Genomic DNA, 26,706 nt, shown 5'->3' with positions numbered 1-26,706 from the left:
TCATGTTCTACCTAACTGGGTCATGTTCTACCTAACTGGGTCATGTTCTACCTAACTGGGTCATGTTCTACCTAACAGGGTCATGTTCTACCTAACTGGGCCATGTTCTACCTAACTGGGCCATGTTCTACCTAACTGGGCCATGTTCCACCTAACTGGGCCATGTTCCACCTAACTGGGCCATGTTCCACCTAACTGGGCCATGTTCCACCTAACTGGGCCATGTTCCACCTAACCGGGCCATGTTCCACCTAACCGGGTCATATGGCTAACAGGGTCATGTTCAACCTAACCGGGTCATAGGGCTAACTGGGCCATGTTCAACCTAACTGGGTCATAGGGCTAACTGGGCCATGTTCAACCTAACCGGGTCATAGGGCAAACAGGGTCATGTTCCACCTAACCGGGTCATAGGGCAAACAGGGTCATGTTCCACCTAACCGGGTCATAGGGCAAACAGGGTCATGTTCCACCTAACAGGGTCATCTTCCACCTAACTGGGCCATGTTCAACCTAACCGGGTCATGTTCAACCTAACCGGGTCATGTTCAACCTAACCGGGTCATGTTCAACCTAACCGGGTCATGTTCAACCTAACCGGGTCATAGGGCTAACAAGGTCATGTTCTACCTAACTGGGTCATAGGGCAAACAGGGTCATGTTCAACAAGCACTCAGATGCAAGACATTTTGCAACAGAAAACAAGATTCTGGGTTCCCATTGGGCAAACTGCTGGTTTCAAATGTCTTCTGCCTAATGAACATGATCCAGGATCCTGCTGAACACTTCTTCAATCACAAAGTCATCCCAGATAAAGATGTCTTTCCATCATACATTACATCAAAGATTCTGTATAAAAATATAAACTTCTGGAATTAACACACGTAACGTAATGTCCATATCTTATAAAATACCACCTAATTAAATGACAAGGTGCTGAAGAGGCAACTGGACAGAAACATAGGTGGGAGATAGAGGTGAGGAGAGAGAGGATTGATAGGTACCAAAGTGTATTGTTGGTTAGGGGAGAGAGGATTGATAGGTACCAAAGTGTATTGTTGGTTAGAGGAGAGTGGCAGGAACTGAGGAGGAGGGTAAGAGATGGTTGAGTACTGGATCGGCTGTGGAGCAGAGGGCTGGAGATGCCGAACCGGCTGAAGGAGGAGAAAAGGACAGAACAGAGGGAAAGAGAGGAGAGAGACCTCCATTAGGTTAAGAAGTCAGAGGTGATTGAATAGGAGGAACTAGAGCTGGCTGATTAATACCACAATGAATTGAACCTGATTGATATCTAGATAATTCACTCAGCCCTAGCTCGTAGATGATGAATGTTCTCTGGGAAATTAGGAGGCATCAATTAAAGAATGATGGATTCTAATCTACTATATTAATTGAGAACAGGTAGAGTAAAGAAATGACTGCATGCAGGGAGTGAATGGGCTTTCTGGAGAAAGGAAGGGATACATGGGCTGTCGACTCATTGACTGACCTGGGAGAGGACGTGATTGGCTGGCTGGTGCGGGGCAGGAGGCGGTAGGGGAGGGGCCAAGGGCTGCTGGCTCCTCCCACCTTGCTGTGAGGTCATCGAGGGGTTGTAGATCACAGCACTGCCGTCAGGGTTTACAAAGGGTTGGCCTGCAGGTGGGGAACAACAAACTTAGACTGTAGACCAGGGCTGCCCAACCCTCTTCCTGGAGATCTACTGTCCTGTGGGTTTTCAGTCCAACCCTCTTCCTGGAGATCTACCATCCTGTGGATTTTCAGTCCAACCCTCTTCCTGGAGATCTACCGTCCTGTGGGTTTTCAGTCCAATATGCTAAATTAGGGTTGGACTAAAAACTTACAGGACGGTAGATCTCCAGGAAGAGGGTTGGACTGAAAACCCACAGGACAGTAGATCTCCACGAAGAGGATTGGACTGAAAACCCACAGGACAGTAGATCTCCAGGAAGAGGGTTGGACAGCCCTGCAGTAGAGGCTATAGGACATTTGAGAATAATTTAGTCAATAGGAGTTATGCTATAGTAACACCCTGAATAATGATTAAACCACGAATATATACACAGTTTACCAACTCCCTTAGTCCATTCATTCAATCTAAAAAGGCTTTGATACATATTTGACCCAAAATATGTAGTTTGTGGAAATTTCGGCAACAGTCTAAGAGAAGAGCAGAGACTAATAGACTGAATAAGAAGTTTGTTTTACAAGAACTATGATCAAAACCAACCATCACATCAAACCCAAAATAAAGACAGCACACAGAGACAGGCCAATCCAGCCTATTTAAAGACATCACACACACAGGCCAATCAAGCCTATATGAACTGAGGGATGAGGACCAACCCTGATCAGAAGATACCAACCTGTGTGTGGGTTGACCAGTATACTGCCAGGCGGTATCCCTGTGGCTTCCGGGGGAAGGAAATAGTAACTAGTAGCATTAGCAGTGGCCTGGGTTGGCGCTGGGCCGGATGCAGGCGCCGGGCCATTCCTGCTGCCCCGATCACAGTGTACAGAAGTTCTACTACTGCTGGGGGCCGTGGCAGAGGAGGACGCAGAGGAGGAAGGTGTAGGTTGCACCGTGCTGGGGCCCCCAACAGGGCCGGCTGCCTGGGTTAGAGCAGCTGGGACAGGGAGAGGCAGGTGGAGGACTTGGGGGCGAGAGATGGAACTCGTAGAAGACCCTACACTATTAGAAGACTCAGAACCTAGAGGAGGGAGGGATGAAAAGATCACTAAACGTCCTACAGAGAGGACCACGAAAGACGTCCTATAGTGTAACCGGCATTGTAAATAAGAATTTGTTCTTAACTGACTTGCCTAGTTAAACAAAAGGTGAAATAAAAAGTAAAAATAGAGGCAGTGGCTTGTAACACATGCACAGCCAACCTCTGGGCAGGGGTACAAGGAGGACAGCTATTGGTCACTTCTGCGGTAACAGGGGTAGAAGCAGAATAGCCATTGGTCCATTCAAAAGTGGGACACACGGTGAGTGAATTCATTGGCTATAGGTGATATTTGTCCCTCTGTGGGCATCTTGCGTGAGCCCAAATCAAGTGTAATTTTAAGTGGTCCACATCTTAAAGAGTATAACCACAAACATGTTATTAGTTTGTCAGTAATGCAACCAGACACATTTTCCTGGTTTAGAACGTCAAAGTTCGTCTTCTGGCACGTACGCAAACCTCCGACATTTGATGTCAAAAGCAAAGCCACCAGGAGCTTTGAAATCTGGACAGACAAAAGAGGAAAACTGGGCTCAAGTTTGGTCTCTCTGGACGTATTACTGGAGAGGTGGGAAACACGTCTCTCCGTCTTGCCAACAGTAAAAGCCAATGAATTCAGAATTGTGATGGCCATCATTCTTCATGTTTTCTACACAAACTAAACAACCAGCACTTAAAGAAATTGGGGATACTATAACAAAATTAGAAAGAAAGCTAAAACCAAAAATGCTAAAACCAAAGATGCTAAATGATGCCAAAGAACCAAAAAGATGAAATGCACTGCATACAGAAGAGATGAGCCATACAGAAGAGATGAGCCACAGGACAGAGCTAACAGGAACACAAAATGGCCTCCCAGTAGGAGCAGAGCAGATGTTTGTGCTGCACAAAGTGAGCCCCAACTTCGTAAACAACGTTAAATAAAAAAACTCAAGCAAAAAGCTGTCTGTCAGTGCACTGTGGAAATGGAATCACATGAAACCAAAAAGAAAAGCCTCTAGAACAGAGGCGGCAGCAACAACAACAAAAAAGATGATCGAAAAGACAAGGAACGGAGGAGGAACCAAAACAGGATAAACAAAGAAAACTGGGTCTCCATTCCCCCAGTATGCCTGTATTAAACAGGGATGGTGCACACAGACACACAGTGAAGGACCAATTTCAACTCATGTCAGTCAGAAACTAGTGTATCACATTGTCTAGGGGTGACTGACCACACTTGGGGTAAATCAGTTACCACCAAGTAGTCATGGACACAGAACACCTTTTTCTTGATTTGACAAAGAATTCCGAGGAGAAATTCAGCTTGTACGTCAGTGACATCACAATGTCTTAAAAACAGGTGCTTCACTGTGCTGTGGAACAAAGCAGACTGGACACGATACGTCACACGTGCTTTTGATTACGTGTGCATGAGTCAGTGTCCCCACCCTCACCCTATTACTTGCCTGTTTTGGAGAGGCGTCCGGTGCTCTTGCTGCTGGCTGAGCTGTCTCCTCTGATGAGGACAGAGATGCTGCTGAAGCTGCTGGCCTTGGTCATGGTGGGCCTCAGGTTACGGTTGGAGCTGTCTGAATCAGTGCTGCTCCACGGCCGGGCATCACAGTTCTTGGGGTCATTCTCAGAGCTGCTCTGTCTACTGCTGGCTGATCGCCCGTCCCCTAGTCTGAGGAAACAAGGTATGGATGGATATATATATGTATGTGTGTATGTGTGTATGTATGTATGTTTGTGTATGTATGTGTGTGTGTATGTATGTGTGTGTGTATGTGTGTATGTGTGTATGTGTGTATGTATGTATGTATGTATGTATGTATGTATGTATGTATGTATGTATGTATGTGTGTATGTATGTATGTATGTATGTATGTGTGTGTGTATGTATGTGTGTATGTATGTGTGTGTGTGTGAGAGATCTGTGACAGAAAGGAAGTACCTGAAGAGTTGCCGTCTCTGTTGTGTGCTGATACAAGCCTCTTCATCAGGGCTCCTGCATGGGGAGATGACCATGCAACATTATCAAAGGGTATCAAATCCACGTTGGACCAACCAGTCAAACCGTCCACGTTGGCCCAACCAGTCAAAACGTCCACGTTGGCCCAACCAGTCAAACCGTCCACGTTGGCCCAACCAGTCAAACCGTCCACGTTGGCCCAACCAGTCAAACCGTCCACGTTGGACCAACCAGTCAAACCGTCCACGTTGGCCCAACCAGTCAAACCGTCCACGTTGGACCAACCAGTCAAACCGTCCACGTTGGCCCAACCAGTCAAACCGTCCACGTTGGCCCAACCAGTCAAAACGTCCACGTTGGCCCAACCAGTCAAAACGTCCACGTTGGCCCAACCAGTCAAAACGTCCACGTTGGACCAACCAGTCAAACCGTCCACGTTGGCCCAACCAGTCAAAACGTCCACGTTGGCCCAACCAGTCAAAACGTCCACGTTGGACCAACTAGTGTCAAATTAGACAGATATGTGAATGATATTTACCTTCCATCTAGATGGAAATGATCTCCCTGTGGAAAAAAATACATCCATTTAAATATCTTACTTACATGTCATTTACAGTCCATAAAGCCTATCCATATTTTACTTCAAAATAAACACAAATGCATCATTAATCTAAATTGATTAGCCAAAATCTCACATCTGGTGCAAATATCCTGTCCCTGGCTCTCTGATAGTCCTCCTCTCTCTCCTCGATAGATTTGCTTCTCCTGTCGTCTTTCAGGCGCATTCGTATCTGCAAGCACATGCACAACTTAGCTAGCAGCGTCCGCGCAGCTTAGCCTAGCCGGCAGCGTCCGCGCAGCTTAGCCTAGCCGGCAGCGTCCGCGCAGCTTAGCCTAGCCGGCAGCGTCCGCGCAGCTTAGCCTAGCCGGCAGCGTCCGCGCAGCTTAGCCTAGCCGGCAGCGTCCGCGCAGCTTAGCCTAGCCGGCAGCTTCCGCGCAGCTTAGCCTAGCCGGCAGCTTCCGCGCAGCTTAGCCTAGCCGGCAGCTTCCGCGCAGCTTAGCCTAGCCGGCAGCTTCCGCGCAGCTTAGCCTAGCCGGCAGCGTCCGCGCAGCTTAGCCTAGCCGGCAGCGTCCGCGCAGCTTAGCCTAGCCGGCAGCGTCCGCGCAGCTTAGCCTAGCCGGCAGCGTCCGCGCAGCTTAGCCTAGCCGGCAGCGTCCGCGCAGCTTAGCCTAGCCGGCAGCTGGAACAGCAGCTTAGCCTAGCCAGCAGCTGGAACAGCAGCTTAGCCTAGCCAGCAGCTGGAACAGCAGCTTAGCCTAGCCAGCAGCTGGAACAGCAGCTTAGCCTAGCCAGCAGCTGGAACAGCAGCTTAGCCTAGCCAGCAGCTGGAACAGCAGCTTAGCCTAGCCAGCAGCTGGAACAGCAGCTTAGCCTAGCCAGCAGCTGGAACAGCAGCTTAGCCTAGCCAGCAGCTGGAACAGCAGCTTAGCCTAGCCAGCAGCTTCCGCTCAGCTTAGCCTAGCCAGCAGCTTCCGCTCAGCTTAGCCTAGCCAGCAGCTTCCGCTCAGCTTAGCCTAGCCAGCAGCTTCCGCTCAGCTTAGCCTAGCCGGCAGCTTCCGCGCAGCTTAGCCTAGCCGGCAGCGTCCGCGAAGCTTAGCCTAGCCGGCAGCGTCCGCGCAGCTTAGCCTAGCCGGCAGCTGGAACAGCAGCTTAGCCTAGCCAGCAGCTGGAACAGCAGCTTAGCCTAGCCAGCAGCTGGAACAGCAGCTTAGCCTAGCCAGCAGCTGGAACAGCAGCTTAGCCTAGCCAGCAGCTGGAACAGCAGCTTAGCCTAGCCAGCAGCTGGAACAGCAGCTTAGCCTAGCCAGCAGCTGGAACAGCAGCTTAGCCTAGCCAGCAGCTGGAACAGCAGCTTAGCCTAGCCAGCAGCTTCCGCTCAGCTTAGCCTAGCCAGCAGCTTCCGCTCAGCTTAGCCTAGCCAGCAGCTGGAACAGCAGCACCAGATTATCACCCTAACAAACCCTAACAATAACAAAAGGCACACTATTCCCTATATACTTTACTTCTGTTGACCAGGGCCCATAGGGCACTATATAAAGGATAGGGTGTCATTTGGGACACAGCGTGACATTTGATTGGAACACAGAAACCGCCTACCATGCCGTCTTCCCGGTCGAAGCTGGCGTTGTCTCTTTTGAGAATGTAGCGTTTTTGGAAATCGTCTGTTTTGTCGTCTTTTATGTGTTCTGAGAATTTTTGATCTGGTCTGTGGAAGAGAATTTACATTGGTGGAAGTTTAGAGGTGTGGGGGAAGAAATCTACACCAAATACATACTTTCAAAGCAATTTGATGTATTTAAGCTTCATAGAATCTAATAAAATGTATTATTGTGGTTCAGTATAAATCCTGAAAATAATGTATTATAAAATGTTTTAAAACTGACTGGTAGCAAATGAAAAACATACATTCTTGTATTGCTAGTTTTGTTGATGATGACAGACTTCCCGGTGGGGTCAACATTGTGATCCATGCCAAAGTAGGCAGCCACTCGGTGTAGCAGCATTCTATGGTACGACGTCATGGGAGGGAACTTCCTCTTCTGGCTTCTAGGAAACACGAGAGCCGAATGAGCTTTACTGAAAGGCTAAAATAAAACAACTATAGAATTGAATTAGAATAAAATTGCATTAACTATAAATAAAATACATTAAATCAATCAATAAATGTATTAATTAAATAACTTACTCATTATTACTGATAAAATCCAGAATGTCCTGCTCCAACTTCAACAGCATCATTCTGTCTCTGGGGTTGTTCTTAAGAGTGTTGACCAGGAACTCATGCAGGTCTATTCCAGTAGAGTCTGTGTAGTCCTGGCTGGAATCTAGACACAAGAGGACCAATCATTCTGGTAATGGTTCTCTATACACAACACATCTCTGTGGACTATGGGGTGTGTTCGTAAATTCACTCTGGAGTGACACTAAGCACACAGCCAAGACAACGCAGGAGTGGCTTCAGGACAAGTCTCAATGTTCTTGAGTGGCCCAACCAGAGCCCGGACTTGAACTCGAACCAACATCACTGGAGAGACCTGAAAATAACTGTGCAGCGACGCGCCCCGTCGAACCTGACAGAGCTTGAGAGGATCTGCCGAGAAAAATGGGAGAAACTCCCCAAATACAGATGTGCCAAACTTGTAGCGTCATACAAGAAGACTCGATGCTGTAATCGTTACCAAAGGTGCTTCAAAGTACCGAGTAAAGGGTCTGAATACTTATGTAACTGTGATATCAGTTTAATACATTTGCAAAAATTGATAAAAAACAGTTTTTGCTTTGTCAGATTGTAGATTGATGAGGGAAAAAAGCGATTTAGTCCATTTTAGAATAAGGCTGTAACGTAACAAAATGCGGTAAAAAGTCAAGGGGTCTAAATACTTTCCGAATGCACTGCAACTGTGCTGCTGGCAACAATTTCATGACATCATTTTCTCCATTTACTGACACCGGTCAAATTCAATATTATATTCATATTCAATGGGTGTTGCGCGTGCGTAAATTAAAATTGGTTATTGTGCGCTCTGGCACACTCACACGTGAGTGCTCTGAAAGCAGAGTAGATAGCCAGAGTGATTTTACGAAAGCACCCAGTCTCCTAGGATTCTATATTAGATTTCTCAGAGAGCTCCATGTTTCGGAATCAGTTCATTAGTTCTCTAGACTAAAGCTCACAACACGTCTCCAAGGTCTTGTATTGTAACATACAAACACAACCGTGTCTGTCTGTCTGTGAAGGCAGGGATGGCCATTATATTCTCTCTCACTATTTACAACACAAAGATAACAATGAACCTCTCTCCGCCAACTCTCCCACACCCACACACCTCTTGAGAGCATTTTCCTGGGCATCTTCTCTGGTTTCTCCACCTTCTCTTTCTCCTCCTTGGCAGACAGCTCCTCCTTATCAAAGGACTGGGATATCTGGATGTGAATTTGAAGAGTAAGAAATAAAAACTTCAGTGGTAGCTACAGGCAGCCTATTCCCTATGGGCCCTGGTCAAAAGTAGTGCACTACATAGGGAATAGGGTGCCATATGAGAAGTACACTAAAATGAAAATACAGACAGAATTAATTAGCATGTCACATTAAGAATCTGCATCTAATTATCCTCACAATCGCGCACTTGGTTGGCAGTTAATTAAAAAAGAATTTAAGGGTTTTACATGTTTAGCTTGTGCAAACAAGTATCTGCCGACCGACCTCATTTAAAAAACATCTGATGTACTACGAGAGCTCCGTTTTCCTTTCAAATAACTTCCTCCTCTACGGACCATAATCACCTCAGCAATTACATCACAACATCGGTTTATTTAGTCATTAAACACCTGAAAATCATACATCCTTTTGACATTACAATGATGTGACTAAACAAACACTAACAGTACATGGACCTACAGAGGAGTGAATACTGAGAGTCAAATATAGATCTGCTTTATGTTGGGGGAAGAGAATACATTCAATAGAACGCCTGTCCTATCTTCCACACCTTCACATCCATCAATAGAACGCCTGTCCTATCTTCCACACCTTCACATCCATCAATAGAAAGCCTGTCCCAGTTTCCACACCTTCACATCCATCAATAGAAAGCCTGTCTCATCTTCCACACCTTCACATCCATCAATAGAAAGCCTGTCCCAGTTTCCACACCTTCACATCCATCAATAGAAAGCCTGTCTCATCTTCCACACCTTCACATCCATCAATAGAAAGCCTGTCCTATCTTCCACACCTTCACATCCACCAATAGAAAGCCTGTCCCAGTTTCCACACCTTCACATCCATCAATAGAAAGCCTGTCTCATCTTCCACACCTTCACATCCATCAATAGAAAGCCTGTCTCATCTTCCACACCTTCACATCCATCAATAGAAAGCCTGTCTCATCTTCCACACCTTCACATCCATCAATAGAAAGCCTGTCCCAGTTTCCACACCTTCACATCCACCAATAGAAAGCCTGTCCCAGTTTCCACACCTTCACATCCACCAATAGAAAGCCTGTCCCAGTTTCCACACCTTCACATCCACCAATAGAAAGCCTGTCCCAGTTTCCACACCTTCACATCCATCACTAGAAAGCCTGTCCTATCTTCCACACCTTCACATCCATCAATAGAAAGCCTGTCCTATCTTCCACACCTTCACATCCATCAATAGAAAGCCTGTCCTATCTTCCACACCTTCACATCCATCAATAGAAAGCCTGTCTCATCTTCCACACCTTCACATCCATCAATAGAAAGCCTGTCCTATCTTCCACACCTTCACATCCATCAATAGAAAGCCTGTCTCATCTTCCACACCTTCACATCCATCAATAGAAAGCCTGTCCTATCTTCCACACCTTCACATTCATCATTGCCTTTATTGTACCAGATGAAAGAACTCCCTTTGGAAGACTTGTTGCAAGACAAGCATAGAAATAAAATGACTAGAATGTGGTGGTGGGGGGGGTGGGGGGGGGGGGAGAGCCCCTCATATCACAGCCATTTGACACTCGCTTGAATGATTATATTTTATAATGGTGGCAGGTAGCCTAGTGGTTAAGAGCGTTGGACCAGTAATCGAAAGGTCGCTGGTTCAAATCCCCAAGCTGACTAAGTGAAAAATATGTTGATGTGCCCTTGCCCTAACCCTAATTGTGCCTGGAAGTTGCTCTGGATAAGAGTCTGCTAAATTACTAAAATATGAATTGTTAAATGTCTAAGGCTTAGCGAGCATGGAGAATATTACAACCATTTGACAGTACTCACTTGAATGAAAATGTACATTCCAATCATTCCAGTTCTGTGTGTTTCAAGGTCTTCTCAGCATCCCAGCCTTGACTTTGGTTTAACCCCACTATTCATCTTAATCTCTGCTGTACTTCATTCCCTGCTCTGATTCACTATTCAACACTAGTACAAAAGGCAGAGAGGAGCTAAAAGCTGAGCAGCACACTGAAACTCATTCTGCGACCTAAATGACACCCTATTCCCCATATAGGGCACTACTTTTGACCAGGGCCCATAGGGAATAGGGTGCCATTTGGAACGCAGATTCAGAGTGCTGGCTGCAAGAAGCTTAAATGAAATACCACTTCAGGATAGAGGCAACTAGGTAAAGAAGTTGGGAGCCAGTGGTTTCTGGAAGGGAGATGTAATGTTTCCATTAGTGATATAAAATGGTAGCCTAGTGGTTAGAGCGCTGGGCCAGTAACTAAAGGTTATATATACTCTGCCTCTCAGGGAGGCTTTGCTGTAGTGATACAGCACAACAGGTTAACAAAAATAACTAACGTTGCCACAGAAAAGCATCAAAGAGAGATGTGAGGAAGGGAGGGCACGTGGAGAGAGGGCAAAAGAGAGAGGAAGAGAAAGATGAGAAAAAGAGAGGGAGGAAGAAGAGAAAGATAGATAAGAGTGAAAGAGGACTGAATAGAACTCAGAGAAGGAGGGGGTTAAATCTCACACTAGTTCAAGGAAGTCTATCCATTTAAACACACGGCCAGGGTTTCCTAGTAACCGGTTTCACAGCAAGGACAATGCATCTTTACAGAGAAGCAGAATCATTTATTTTCTCGTCTACACCAAGGAAACATTTTCACTCAAGGAGAAATAATTGGCATAAAAAATTGCAGGTTAACATAGAAAGACAAACCCCTCCCAAAAAGATAACCTATATCACTTCAAACACCACTAGCCATGGACATGTTTGAGTGGTGCTGACAGACAAAGGAATAGATTGAAGGAAGCTTAACATCATAGTGACAACCGTACTATTCAACTATATCAGTCCACAGGTCTCCATGTTCTGACATGTGAAAATACAATGTTCTCCAAGATGGATGGGCGTAATACAGTGTGTGCACACACACACACACCGCAGGTACACACACACACACACAGTACACTCACACACAGACAGACACACACCGCAGGTACACACACACAGTACACTCACACACACAGACACTCACACACACAGACAGACACACACACAGACAGACACACAGACAGACACACACACAGACAGACACACACACAGACAGACACACACACAGACAGACACACACACACACAGTACACACACACACACAGTACACACAGTACACACAGTACACACAGTACACACAGTACACACAGTACACACAGTACACACAACGGCTGGTGGTGGAAAACACCCTGGTGGTTTTGATGAAGTTAGTGCTGACTGGATGAAATGCAAGGCCCTCTAGCTGCTGGCTCGTGTGTGTGTCTGGTGAGAAGGCAGAGTGACGTTTGTGAAATGAGCCACAGCTAATGGGGTAGAAGAAGTCGTCTGGGGGTTTACCCAAAGGTGTGTGTGTGTGTGTGTGTCTAAAGGTTTACCTGAGGATCTGGTGTCAGCTGGTGTGCTGTTAGAAAGGGAGGAGAGGACTCTTCACAGACAGCCAGGCTCCGTACTAACTTTACCTTGGCCTTGGACTGAGGGAGAGTACAGTATATTGACAACGGTTCAAAATATATTCCTTTAGATGACGTGCGTTGATCATTTCAAAACCCGAACCGACCAAGTAAACATACAAACCAAAACGTAAAGGCCAGCAAGCACCAAGCATCACGACCAACAGAATATGTTCAGACCTCAAAATGAGTTGGTTGAGTCAAATCCAATCCATGCATGTGACTAACGTGATGGTTAGCAAACACGTAAATACACATAAATAAGTCCGTTTAAACGTCTGAACATCATGCAAGAGAAGATACATAATACTAATGCAGCACTACAAGTCTGGATGGTTTTAAAAGGATGACTTAAATCACGTGTCAAACTCATTCCGCCGGATGGTTTTAAAGGGATGACTTAAATCACGTGTCAAACTCATTCCACCGGATGGTTTTAAAAGGGATGACTTAAATCACGTGTCGAACTCATTCCACCGGATGGTTTTAAAAGGATGACTTAAATCACGTGTCAAACTCATTCCACCGGATGGTTTTAAAGGGATGACTTAAATCACGTGTCAAACTCATTCCACCGGATGGTTTTAAAGGGATGACTTAAATCACGTGTCAAACTCATTCCACCGGATGGTTTTAAAGGGATGACTTAAATCACGTGTCAAACTCATTCCACGGAGGGCAGAGTGTCTGCAGGTCCCTTGTACTCAATTGATAAATGAAGGTTACGAATTAGTAAAGAACGCCACTCACCTGATTGTCTAGGTCTTAACTGAAAGGACAAACCCCAAACCCTCTGACACTAGGGCCTCCACGGAATGAGTATGAACACCCTGTTCACTACAGAACGAGAACCAAGTCAACAGCAGGCAAATATATAATAAGACATATTGGATAAATCCGTCTTCTCAGCAGAAACACTTGAGATAAAATGATAATGTATGAGGTAGTTGCCAGGCAGACATGCCAGGCATCATGCTAATCCACCGACTGTACCTTAGAGCCCCTCACTGGCTGGCCAGCTGATACAGGAGACTGCTGCTGTCCAAAACGGACCACAAAAAGGAGGAGTTTAGCTAACAAAACTACAAGGTTAAATAATATTGTGGTCCAGAACAACAGGAAGGCTGAATACATACATCATACATGTTGGACGTCAACGTACACCCTACTAAAGAGCTCGGCCAATCAATATAGGCATGTGACAAAACACGAGGAGGAGCCCTTTTTGGGCCAAGATGAATTCTCACCCTAGTGATTCAAACACCTTCCTGTCTGAGAAATTAGACCCAGAATTCTGTCTGACTACTATGTACATTTAACTGAATTATTTTCACACCTCTCTCTCCCTCAGACCCATTTTCCTGTCATGTAGACTAGAGCAAAGAGAAGTGTTATGAGGTTGGAGAGGAACAGGAAGCAGGAGAGGAATGGTGTGGTGAGACAGAGCAGTGTTCTGAGGTTGGAGAGGAACAGGAAGCAGGAGAGGAATGGTGTGGTGAGACAGAGCAGTGTTCTGAAGTTGGAGAGGAACAGGAAGCAGGAGAGGAATGGTGTGGTGAGACAGAGCAGTGTTCTGAGGTTGGAGAGGAGCAGGAAGCAGCAGGGGGGACGACATCTCAGTGCCTCTGCTCTTCGTGTGTGTGTGTTTGTTCGAGCGTGCGCGCGTGTGTGTGCAGGGTGATGTCCTAGAGAGTCAGAGGCGAAAGCTGAGTCTGATTTAGACAGAACGGCTGGCAGGCCCCATGCTCCTCTCGGGCTGCCGCTGAGACACCGTCTGTACACACACACACACTCTCTCTCTCCTCTTGGTCCCGTCCTCTAAAACCAACCAGAGGACAGTTCCTTTCCCCGCTGCGCTGGAGGGTCAGATAACATTAATGAAATAAAGATGGAAATGGACCGTTTCCATTTCCAGGCATGTGTACGACCCTTAGAGACTGTGTGATGTGTGTGTGTGTGTGTGTGTGTGTGTGTGTGTGTGTGTGTGAGTGAGACAGTAGGTGTGAACGCACCAGTAGATCAGATAATTGAACAGGGCAGAAAGGAAAGGAACAATGAGAGGAGAGAGAAGGAAACGCTGACGTCTGCACTACAAGGTACCTGGCCTGAGAGAGAGAACGTGGCAGGGGCAGATGGTGGCAAAGTCACAGAGGAGACACACACAGAGAAACACACACCCCTCCCTCCCTCTCCCCATCCGGCACCCATTCAGTCTCTCTCTCAGGGTGACACACAGGAAGTTTGTAGATAAGCCAGGATTTGAGATCCAGATTAACTGTCTTCTTCAGTCTGGCTGGGGCGCCAGCCACCGACCGCTTTTACTTGTTCTGCTTCCCATTTATACTCCTGCCTGTTAACATTACCTCCAACCCTGAGACAATAACCTGTCAACATTACCTCCAACCCTGAGACAATACCCTGTCAACATTACCTCCAACCCTGAGACAATACCCTGTCAACATTACCTCCAACCCTGAGACAATACCCTCTCTGCTGCCTGTCAACATTACCTCCAACCCCTGAGACAAAGGAACGTTTTGCTGCACTGTATCAGCACATCTTTCACTAACTTGTTTCATCTGTTACATTAGAGTATTTTAATGACTGATCCTGGGCTCAATGACATTAACATATTTCAATTATATTACCATATTTACATTTTTGCCAGAGTAGTGGTAAAACATGTTCAAATTGTGGATGTGATAATGGAAAACTGATCTCATTGGTCCACACTAAAAGGCTGTTTATGTTTACACCGGTGTGTTTACCTGTGACGTTTCCCTCTTGTTGTCACAGCAGCTTCCGTCTTGGTGACCGGTGGCATTGTGTTCCAGCACCAGGCTCCCAGCCTGTTTGGGTTTGTCCTTTACACCATTCCGTCTGCTGTCTGCTCCTAGTGTTGTGGTTCCGGTCCAGTCTGCTGCCTCCAGCTCACCTCCAGCCTCACAAACCTTCATGGTCTCAGTCCTACTGATGTCCTTTACAGTAACAGGATCAGACATCCTCATCAGACGCACAGCTTACAGAGAGTCTCTATACAACACTGCTGTTACTGGGGTCCTAGAGATGGAGAAAGAGACAGAGACAGACAGACGATGGAGAGAGACTGGGATTTTACTAATCAAAATGCAAATCATTTCCCATTAGAGCTACATCAAAAGACATCTTACACCTACAGTCAGAGAAAAGAGAGAGAGAGAAAACATGGGCATTGAAATATCATGCATTTACAGAGAATAGAGAGAGAAAACATGGGCATTGAAATATCATGCATTTAGAGAACAGAGAGGGAATACATGGGCATTGAAATATCATGCATTTACAGAGAATAGAGAGAGAAAACATGGGCATTGAAATATCATGCATTTACAGAGAATAGAGAAGGAAAACATGGGCATTGAAATATCATGCATTTACAGAGAATAGAGAATGAGAGAAAACATGGGCATTGAAATATCATGCATTTACAGAGAATAGAGAATGAGAGAAAACATGGGCATTGAAATATAATGCATATACAGAGAACAGAGAAAGAAAACATGGGCTAAAGAGAAATTGTAAACATCTCTATTAGTTAGAACATCTGAAATCTAATGACTACTGTAATGGGGCTAATGCAGGGACAGTGACAGGGCAGTGGTTTTTGGTAATAATGTAGCAAGTCTCTCTTGCAGTAGCAGTAGCATAGAGAAGAGGGGTGGGGAGGCTTAGGGAAGGAGACAGAGAGAGGAGAAGGAAGGAGACAGAGGAGAAGAGGGAAGGAGACATCATAGAGAGGAGAAGATGGGAGGGTTAGGGAAGGAGACATCTGGTTTATGAGAGCTGTGATTAATGATTTTAATTAGAGGTTGAGAGGTCCCATCTGATTCAGTCCCTGACATTAACACTGTGGCTCTGTGCCTCTGTCTCAATTTGGCTTTCCTTGAATCCTTCTCAAACCCCATGGTGGAGAAGGTCAGAGGGGAGTGACCAATTCATTTTGAGGAGAGAGGAATCCCAGAAAGACACATTGAGAAAGAGACAGTCAGTACTGTGAGACAGTCAGTACTATTGGAGGACAGAGCTTGTGGCTATAGAAAAATACCACTGACACCCTGGATTCCAGAATGTTCAAAAAGTGCAATGACTCCATGACTCTACGGCCCTCTCTCTAGGCAGGTATCAATAAAATCTCACAATACAGTGTAGAACGTTCCATTTGACTGCTGATGGGCAAGGAGACCACCAGCTCCTCTAAACCATTGACAACCATGTTGACAACTAGGTTTCAATATCATCACCTATTGAAGAGCAGAGTCAGAACTACACATTTCCCAAAATTCCACATTTAGCTTCATCAGAGTTATACCGCAAGGACCTGCATGCTTTTCATGATCCGGAAGTTTAGCAATTGATCATGTAATTTCAGATAGATGAAGGTAGCATTTTACCAGAGAACAGTAGGCTGTCTACACAGAGAAAAGTACCAGAGAACAGTAGGCTGTCTACACAGAGAAAAGTACCAGAGAACAGTAGGCTGTCTACACAGAGAAAAGTACCGGAGCACAGTAGGCTGTCTACACAGAGAAAAGTACCGGAGCTCAGTAGGCTGTCTACACAGAGAAAAGTACTGGAGCACAGTAGGCTGTCTACACAGAGAAAAGTACCGGAGCACAGTAGGCTGTCTACACAGAGAAAAGTACCGGAGCACAGTAGGCTGTCTACACAGAGAAAAGTACCAGAGCACAGTAGACTGTCTACACAGAGAAAAGTACCAGAGCACAGTAGACTGTCTACACAGAGAAAAGTACCAGAGCACAGTAGGCTGTCTACACAGAGAAAGTACCAGAGAACAGTAGGCTGTCTACACAGAGAAAGTACCAGAGAACAGTAGGCTGTCTACACAGAGAAAGTACCAGAGAACAGTAGGCTGTCTACACAGAGAAAGTACCAGAGAACAGTAGGCTGTCTACACAGAGAAAGTACCAGAGAACAGTAGGTGTCTACACAGAGAAAAGTACCAGAGAACAGTAGGCTGTCTACACAGAGAAAAGTACCAGAGAACAGTAGGCTGTCTACACAGAGAAAAGTACCAGAGAACAGTAGGCTGTCTACACAGAGAAAGTACCAGAGAACAGTAGGCTGTCTACACAGAGAAAGTACCAGAGAACAGTAGGCTGTCTACACAGAGAAAGTACAAGAGAACAGTAGGCTGTCTACACAGAGAAAAGTACCAGAGAACAGTAGGCTGTCTACACAGAGAAAAGTACCAGATAACAGTAGGCTGTCTACACAGAGAAAAGTACTGGAGAAAAGTAGCTCCACATCAGTCAAAGCACAATCTGCTGATAGATGAGAATTCACCAACGGCCATACTGAGTGGAGAAGTGCAACTGAAGAACGAAATTAGTCTGATGCCGAGCAGATATTACAATAAGAAGCATTGTAGATCTGCATTTACAAAACACAAAGTTTTATCTTTCTGCGTTAGGGCGACACCTAAGATTAACGTGGCTGAATGAATAACGTCACGGTGCATCATATTGTGTTAGCTTTCTGCCGTGTTTGAGGAGTCAAAGCCCTTTGGATGAGTCATCGGTACAGCTGCCACTGCAGCTCGATTTCCTTGCGTTTTTCCTCTCAGTTTTGGGCGGTGTGCTTCTCCACTATCTTCTCAGAACAGTGCAGGCCCGTTGCCCTAGCGACGCCACACAGTGTCCTTCAGACAAGCATGCGGTCAAAACTTTGTGCAAATGAATAATGTCTCTCGCTCACATTCGCTTGTAAAATGTCTAAACTCAACAAAAATATAATTCGGTAGCTCCTACCTATACATGTATAACTTTATGAGCTGCGTTGCCTGTCTTCGCAATTTGTTTGTTTTCGTTTGCGCTCGTTAGCATATTTTGCTAGCAATATTTTGCTGTTACTTGTGGTAATTTTGTTGTTATTCTGCTAACAGACGCCCAACCGGCTTCTTTGCATGTTTGTGTACTAAGCCAGTAGTGCCGTAAATCCCGGTGTGAGAGAAGGACGGTATGAGGATATGACAATCTGGAAACCGCCCAACCCTGCTATAGAGATTTCTATACAGCCATCTAGTTTATCCCCTGAATGTTAACTTGTTAACTAGCCATACTGACGGGATTTGTTGTTAGCCAACTAGCCAATTTGACGTGGTCCCTCAGTCAATGTCGTCTATCACGTCTGTCAGCAGCAATCCTGATCAAACCCTTATTAACAATGTTGAAACGGGGATAATGTTAGCCAACTTCGCTAGGTAGGCCTAGGTTGGTGGGAGAAAAAACTACATCAGGTCTACTTATCACTATATGTATGGTCAACTGTTTCTACCCGTAGCTAGCAAAGTAAACATTATCATCAGGTAGCTAGCAAAGTAAACATTATCATCAGGTAGCTAGCAAAGTAAACATTATCATCAGGTAGCTAGCAAAGTAAACATTATCATCAGGTAGCTAGCAAAGTAAACATTATCACCAGGTAGCTTGCAAAGTAAACATTATCACCAGGTAGCTTGCAAAGTAAACATTATCACCAGGTAGCTTGCAAAGTAAACATTATCATCAGGTAGCTTGCAAAGTAAACAGTATCATCAGGTAGCTAGCAAAGTAAACAGTATCATCAGGTAGCTAGCAAAGTAAACAGTATCATCAGGTAGCTAGCAAAGTAAACTGTATCATCAGGTAGCTAGCAAAGTAAACAGTATCATCAGGTAGCTAGAAAAGTAAATATTAGATAACAGTACATAGGCGAATTCACACTTCTGCTGCTTGACAAGCAGAGCCCACAAAGGATGGGAAATTAACCTGAAACCACTCATACTAGGCAAGTATATTTCACTTATTTTACATCGCTCAAATCCAATTAATGGTGGGCAACATTGAGCGATATTGTGAGGCTACCCTCACATATCTACAGTTAAATGATCAATTGATGTATGCTGATGAAAAGCATGCAGTTCCTTGCTGTAGAACTCTGATAGAGATAAACATGGAATAATGGGATGGGTAGTTCTGACTCTGCTCTTCAAGAGGTGCTGATATTACAACCAAATAGCTCATATATTTAACAATCCCTTGAAAACGGCACCTTACCTGTCCAAAAATGTAATCAGTAACGTAAGTTTTGGATTACCCAAACTCCGTAAAGTAATCTGATTACTTCCCGTTACTTTTGGGTTACTTCCCCTTAATTTGTTTCATTAGTGCCTTGTTGATATAGTTCCAAAATGTTTTGTATATAAGCAATACAATTTTCAAGATACAGAAGTTCCAAAATACAGAAATATAGAGGGTATGATGTAAAATGCATCCCACCGGCTTTGAGAAAAGGATCCATCAAACACATCTGGTGTGTCATCATAGTGGTCTCTGATTGGTGGTCACATCTGGTGTGTCATCACAGCGGTCTCTGATTGGTGATCAGACTCTCTCAGGTGGAACAAACTGAAACACTTTTTTCCATGCTAAATTGAATGTCACTGAGAAACCAAAAGGTGCCAAAATACATTTCTTTCTCTCACAAACATCCTTTCTGAATTTTTAAGTAATCATCTAGTTTTTCAAAAGTATCTAATCTGATTACAATATTTTAGCTGGTATTGTAACTGATACATGTTTTTTGTAAATCAGATGACATGTACTCAGTTACTCCCCAAAACCTGCTCCTTTCACATCCATCTTTAAACACTCTGTTCAATAACAAAATGTATGTTGTTCTTGTGTTCTGCAGTGTGCAGTGCTATTTTAGTTATGTTACTGAATACTGAGTGGAAACTGGCTGAGAGGCAGGTCAAACATGTTCATCTTAAAGAGAAATAACTATAACACCAGGCTAGTCCACACCAGGCTAGTCCACATCTGTTCAGTTATTCCGGCACACAATCTTTTCTACTCAAGTGCAGCATTGCTGATTTGTAATATCTGTCAGTCTCTCTCGACTGAAGTGATGTCAACGCTGTTTTTAATTTCCCCCCGGCCTCCAATGTACTTTGAGGCCAATGGCCTATTCTCCTTACAGGAAGCTACTTACTGGGTGCTCCTGGGCCTGTGGTGGTGACGTCCTACAGAGGGTGAGAAGGCTCTGGGGGCAGCAGTCCTGCGCCACCGCTGGTTTGTCACTGTAACGTCTCGTGCTGCTGAGCCTGTCGCTAACTCTGAGGGAGAGTCCCATGTCCTTAGCACCAGCTCGGAGTCTCTGGTGTCCAGATCTGAACGGCCTCGGTGGCACTGCCCTCCAAGCTGCTCATGGCCATCACAGACCTGTCACAGGGAGAGAAGAGGTCAGAGGGTCAGGAGCCTTAGAGCACTGGGGAACACTGATGGAATGGGGTTATAGGTCGCTGACAGTCACAGGGCTGACATGGACAGACAGAGTCCAGGGGATATCACGTGTGTGAGTGCGAGAGAGAAAAATGGGGAAAGAGAGAGACAGGGAAAGAGACAGAAAGCAATATTGTGGCTGTGCATGCCTATGTGTAAAACAGGTTTCATCCATCAGAGCCATTGAGTGCATGGAGGTCGTGTTAAACCCATTCTGTCGTGCCAGTTATGTAAAACAGAGCAGCGTTACATATTCAGGAATAACAGCCGTAAAAAACAGAAGTTAACACTTTTCAATCAAAACCCTATGATATTTAGAATACCAATGTTGGAGTGGACACTGACAGACATATTTCCCAAATGGAAGCTTCACATCGAAGGTAACAGACCAGATTCTCCATCAGTCAGAAGGGCTCTACATCTTTGCCCATGTTCTGCTACTCCACTCCAACCTTCCTCCTAGTCCCAGAGCTCAGTGCTATCTACCGGGCAGAGCGCCCGCCACAGTAAGCTCTCTCTGGCAACCAGTCCCGTCTCCTGTCTCCACACAGCCCCGTCTCCTGTCTCCACACAGCCCCGTCTCCTGTCTCCACACAGCCCCGTCTCCTGTCTCCACACAGCCCCGTCTCCTGTCTCCACACAGCCCCGTCTCCTGTCTCCACACAGCCCCGTCTCCTGTCTCCACACAGCCCCGTCTCCTGTCTCCACACAGCCCCGTCTCCTGTCTCCACACAGCCCCGTCTCCTGTCTCCACACAGCCCCGTCTCCTGTCTCCACACAGCCCCGTCTCCTGTCTCCACACAGCCCCGTCTCCTGTCTCCACACAGCCCCGTCTCCTGTCTCCACACAGCCCCGTCTCCTGTCTCCACACAGTCCCGTCTCCTGTCTCCACACAGTCCCGTCTCCTGTCTCCACACAGTCCCGTCTCCTGTCTCCACACAGTCCCGTCTCCTGTCTCCACACAGTCCCGTCTCCTGTCTCCACACAGTCCCGTCTCCTGATCCCACACAGTCCCGTCTCCTGATCCCACACAGTCCCGTCTCCTGATCCCACACAGTCCCGTCTCCTGTCTCCACACAGTCCCGTCTCCTGATCCCACACAGTCCCGTCTCCTGATCCCACACAGTCCCGTCTCCTGTCTCCACACAGTCCCGTCTCCTGATCCCCACACAGTCCCGTCTCCTGATCCCCACACAGTCCCGTCTCCTGATCCCCACACAGTCCCGTCTCCTGATCCCCACACAGTCCCGTCTCCTGTCTCCACACAGTCCCGTCTCCTGTCTCCACACAGTCCCGTCTCCTGATCCCACACAGTCCCGTCTCCTGATCCCACACAGTCCCGTCTCCTGTCTCCACACAGTCCCGTCTCCTGATCCCACACAGTCCCGTCTCCTGTCTCCACACAGTCCCGTCTACTGATCCCACACAGTCCCGTCTCCTGATCCCACACAGTCCTATCGGGCCAGTGGGAAGCAGACCCATGCATGCTGCCAGATAAAAGGTCAAGTGGTGGATTCCTGCTCCCTTTATAATCCTTTTCCACCTCACCCTACCTCACCCTATTCTACCTCACCCTATTCTACCTCACCACACCCTGCTGTGTATGCAGATCCTGGTTTGACAGTAAACTGCAGACACTACTAGAACAAAGTTAACCTCCAGTCTGGCAGTCAGCAGCAACACAAAGAGAGGTGTGGAACTTCACATGACTACAGTCAGCCCTACTAGCTGGTGACACCAGTAGAACTCAACCAACCAGACAGACAGCAAGCGAGATTCTGGCCCCAGTCACAAGCTGCATTAGGAGTCAGAGCTGTGCTGAACGGACAGGGAGGAACAGCAGGGCTGAGCAAGTCGCTGAGTTCAGGAGATCACCGTGTCAGTTCTGTGTTAGGGACAGTCTGTGTGACACACGGGGGAGGGGGTGTCAGGGACAGTCTGTGTGACACACGGGGGAGGGGGGGGGGGGGGTCAGGGACAGTCTGTGTGACACACGGGGGAGGGCGTGTCAGGGACAGTCTGTGTGACACACGGGGGAGGGTGTGTCAGGGACAGTCTGTGTGACACACGGGGAGGGGGTGTCAGGGACAGTGTGTGACACACGGGGGAGGGGGGTGTCAGGGACAGTGTGTGACACACGGGGGAGGGGGGTGTCAGGGACAGTGTGTGACACACGGGGGAGGGGGGTGTCAGGGACAGTCTGTGTGACACACGGGGGAGGGGGAGTCAGGGACAGTCTGTGTGACACACGGGGGAGGGGGGTGTCAGGGACAGGGGGCTTAATGCATGCAGATGGAACACAGTGTGACACACACACACGAATAAACACTGGCAGGCACAAACAGACCAGAAGTCTACACGTACCCAAGAACACACACACACAGCCCAGTAAAATCCTCTGGGTCTCCTGTTACTGAGCAGCTCCTCTGTATTTGACAACAGAATCTGAGGCTCTGAGTTGATCTGAGTGGTTGAACCGCAAAGAGCCTCTTCACTTCACAGTCCCTTCAACTCCATTCCCCACGGTACAAACACACCCATACTGCCTGTAGAAGTGGTGAGTAAGTGCCGAAGCCTTTTTCCATGCTACACTTTTCTACCCATGAAAATGTATTCTCAAAAACCTACAAGGAGGTCAAAAGGGCACAGCCACTCTGCCAGCCAGGGGAATGGGAGCTAACTAATCATATGCTGGCTGTAAATGGACCACTCAATGACAATTATGTTAGCACAGCGAATAGGAAATTGCTCCTGTGGAATGCACAAGAGGCCATTCTGATTGCACGCACAGATAGGGCGGTCCACACCAGGCTTGGGCGGTACCTCCCCCCCTGCCCAAGTGCTGTGGGGGAAGAGCGGGGGGAGCAAGCGAGAGGAGAGACTCTCTCTCCCTCCCGCCCAGACTGTGTAGGAGGATGGAACAATACAAGAGCAGAGAAAAGCAGCCGAAGCCATCCATTCATCCAACATACTGAGTAGCTAACAGACAGACATCTATTAAGGCGGTCTTCTCCAGCTCTACAGTCACACAGAAAACAAGAGTGGGAAAGCATAGAAAGATTAAATGTATTGCGTAACCAACCATCAAGTCACAGGAATAGTAATACAGTTTACTTTAAGCCTAATAAATGACATTGATTATCAGTGTGTTGGACAGGGTAAATAAACCCGTACCCCGGCTCAGAGCCATGTCTGATAATAAGGAGAGTTATTGATTAGAGAGAGCTGATGATAATTGAGACTTAAGCCCTCTGGGGTATAAAGTGCAGACTAAAGGTATTCATTTCATCGCTCAGCCTCAATTACAGGTAAATGTGCTTAACAAGTCACATAAGTTGCATGGACTCACTGTGTGTGCAATAAGTGTTTAACATGATTTTTGAATGACTGTCTCATCTCTGTACCCCACACATACAAATAATTGTAAGGTCCCTCAGTCGAACAGTGAATTTCAAACACAGATTCAACAACAAAAAGCAAGGAGATTTTCCAATGCCTCTCAAAGCAGGGCAAATAAAAGCAGACATTGCATATCCCTTTGAGCATGTTGAAGTTATTAATTACACTTTGAATGATGTATCAACACACCCCGTCACTACAAAGATACAGGCGTCCTTCCTAAGTCAATTGCCGGAGAGGAAGGATACCGCTCAGGGATTTCACCATGAGGACAATGGTGACTTTAAAACAGTTACAGAGTTTAATGGCTGTGATAGGAGAACACTGAGGATGGATGAACAACACTATAGTTACTCTACAATACTAACCTAAATGACAGAGTGAAAATAAAACATGCAAAATCTTCTTTAAAAATAAATAAATACATGTATCCTATTTGCAACAACGCACTAAAATAATACTGCAAAAAAATTGACAAAGCAATTAACTGTTTGTCCTGAATACTAAGTGTTATGTTTAGGGCAAATAGTGGTGGCTGCATTATGTTATGGGTATGCTTGTAATCGTTAAGGACTGGGGAGTTATTTAGGATTTCTTTTTAAAGAGCTAAGCACAGGCAAAATCCTAGAGGAAAACCTGGTTCAGTCTGGTTTCTACCAGACACTGGGAGATTAATTCACCTTTCAGCAAGACAATAACCGAAAATCTATGGTAAGACCTGAAAATTGTTGTCTAGCAATTATGAACAACTAATTTAACAGAGCTTGAAGAATATGAAAATATATCTAGATATTTTTTTAAATGGGCAAATGTTGCACAATCCAGGTGTGGAGAGCTCTCCGAGACTTACCCAGCAAGACACACAGCCGTAATCACTACCAAAATTAATTCTACAAAATATTGTCTCAGGGTGTGTGAATACGTACGTAAATTAAATATTTCAGTATTTTATTTTAAATAAATTAGCTAACATTCCTAAAAACATATTTTCACTGTCATTATGGGGGTATAGAGTGAAAATGGGTGAGAAAAAAAATACATTTTATCCATTTTGTATTCAGGCTGGAACAAAATGTGGAATAAGTCAAGGGGTATGAATACTTTCTGAATGCGCTGTACATCATACTAGTGGAGTCAGTCATTAAAAACCCATTTGTAATAACAGAAACTATATACTGAGGAGCAGAAATGCAAGCTGTGCAGAGGCAACACAAGCCTCTTAATGGCTTATCTATGGTCATTAGTGTACTGATGAAAGAAAGCCACGCCAAGACACAACGCTAATCAGAACACAGCCCCTGTTCACCAATACACTGCAGTGTTTCCCCTAGGATTCTTTTCAGCAGCGGTAGCAAAGTGTCAAGACATTTTGGGAATTTTAGATTCTCCCTGACTGTCTAGTTTTTATTTTGGTGATTGTTAGTTCTCAAAGATGATCTTATCTATTAATGTATTGCTCTATTATATTTTATACATACTTTATATCTGGTTTTAGTCGTTTAAGTTAGAACGGAAAACGTTTTCGTATCCCGAAAAGTGTATATATATATATTTTACATTTGTAGTGAAGGCCACGATTTAGCAGTGGAGGTGCACTGCTGCTGAATTCATATTGGGGATTCACTGAACACAGTCTACAGACCCCTTGTTCCCCAACACACTGAACACAGTCTACAGATCCCCCAACACACTGAACACAGTCTACAGATCCCTTGTTCCCCAACAAACTGAACACAGTCTACAGATCCCCTGTTCACTGAATGCAGCCTTGCTGTGCATCCTTTGGAAACCGAGCCCTTATCGTCACCAGATTAACCCTGTAGCTTAAATGAAATTCACAACTGTAGCTTAGAACATATTGTAGAAGACTGCTGTGATGTTTAACTGCGTCTCAATAGGATCATTTTGAAAACATAGCCAACAAAACAAAATCTCAACAATAAATCACGGCTTTCAAAATGAAGCTCAAGGTCTAAGATACTAACAGACAGATGATTGAGAACCCAGCACAACGTCTGAATGATTCAAGTCTGAAAAGGCTACTAAAAGCCTTAGTAGATATTATCTGGAACTTAAACCATTACTCCTGACTTTCCAATGGGCTCCTTCCTTCACCAAATACAAACTCTTTGGTAAGGACAGAAACCAAGACCTACCTGCCACATAGCAGCCCTCCTTATGTTCATTGCAAGCTGTTGGAGGAGTCCGTAGTACCCAAGGCAGCATTGGTTGAGGAGGACGTAGCTGCTCGGAGCGACTCGCTCCCTGCAGCAGCAGTAGTCTCACACAGCCTCCTATCGTTGTGGGTTTGTGTGTGTGTGTCTACCTGCCAGAGCCCCTCAGTAGGCGCCTGACGGAGTCAGTGACTCGCCCCAGCCTCAGAGACAGCACCAAATCAACAGCTGGCCCCTGTGATGTCAGCTCTAGCTCAGCCACTCACAGCACCCCGCCTCGCTGCACCCAGGCAGAGGCAGGCAGGAAGCACATCTCAGAGGAGCGCGCGGCTGAGGAGGCTAAATTGGGCGCTTTCTTCATTACCAATTCTGCTGCCCTGCCATGCGCTTACACCAGGGGAGGGAGGCGAGGGACAAATGAAAGGAGGAGGAGGGAGACAGAGAGGAGAGGCGAGAGAGAGTAGGGGGACAGAGGCGAGAGAGAGTAGGGGGACATAGAGGAGAGAGAGAGACTGAGTAGGGGGACAGAGAGAGAGCAGGGGGATAGAGAGGAGAGCGAGAGAGTAGGGGGATAGAGAGGAGAGAGAGAGAGTAGGGGGACAGAGAAGAGAGAGACAGACGAGAGAGACAGGAGGGG

General features: G+C 46.1%; 1 protein-coding gene across 5 annotated transcripts; it reads right to left on the bottom strand.

Moving 5' to 3' along the window:
- Positions 1 to 403: 403 nt before the first annotated feature.
- On the bottom strand, positions 404 to 26,706 carry LOC129849784 (R3H domain-containing protein 1-like). 5 transcript variants are annotated; one of them, XM_055916548.1, is made up of 16 exons: positions 26,052 to 26,703; positions 20,207 to 20,436; positions 14,944 to 15,235; positions 13,169 to 13,213; positions 12,101 to 12,196; positions 8,572 to 8,668; positions 7,431 to 7,569; positions 7,151 to 7,291; positions 6,842 to 6,950; positions 5,379 to 5,474; positions 5,222 to 5,247; positions 4,666 to 4,719; positions 4,178 to 4,395; positions 2,367 to 2,711; positions 1,490 to 1,635; positions 415 to 1,154 (listed from the first exon to the last, which is right to left on the bottom strand). In XM_055916548.1, exons 3-16 carry the CDS (start codon positions 15,181 to 15,183, stop codon positions 918 to 920), a joined length of 1,989 nt encoding a protein of 662 aa, XP_055772523.1. In that variant the 5' UTR covers positions 15,184 to 15,235; positions 20,207 to 20,436; positions 26,052 to 26,703; the 3' UTR covers positions 415 to 917. The 5 variants fall into 5 exon arrangements, with proteins under 5 accessions (XP_055772525.1, XP_055772527.1, XP_055772523.1 ...); XM_055916549.1 differs by having other exon boundaries at positions 416 to 1,154; positions 13,169 to 13,210; XM_055916550.1 differs by lacking the exon at positions 5,379 to 5,474 and having other exon boundaries at positions 404 to 1,154; positions 26,052 to 26,706.

Source organism: Salvelinus fontinalis, unplaced genomic scaffold (genome assembly GCF_029448725.1).
Source record: "Salvelinus fontinalis isolate EN_2023a unplaced genomic scaffold, ASM2944872v1 scaffold_1686, whole genome shotgun sequence".
In the NCBI taxonomy this organism is placed as follows: Eukaryota; Metazoa; Chordata; class Actinopteri; order Salmoniformes; family Salmonidae; genus Salvelinus; species Salvelinus fontinalis.
This window is presented reverse-complemented; position numbering and strand designations above follow the sequence as displayed.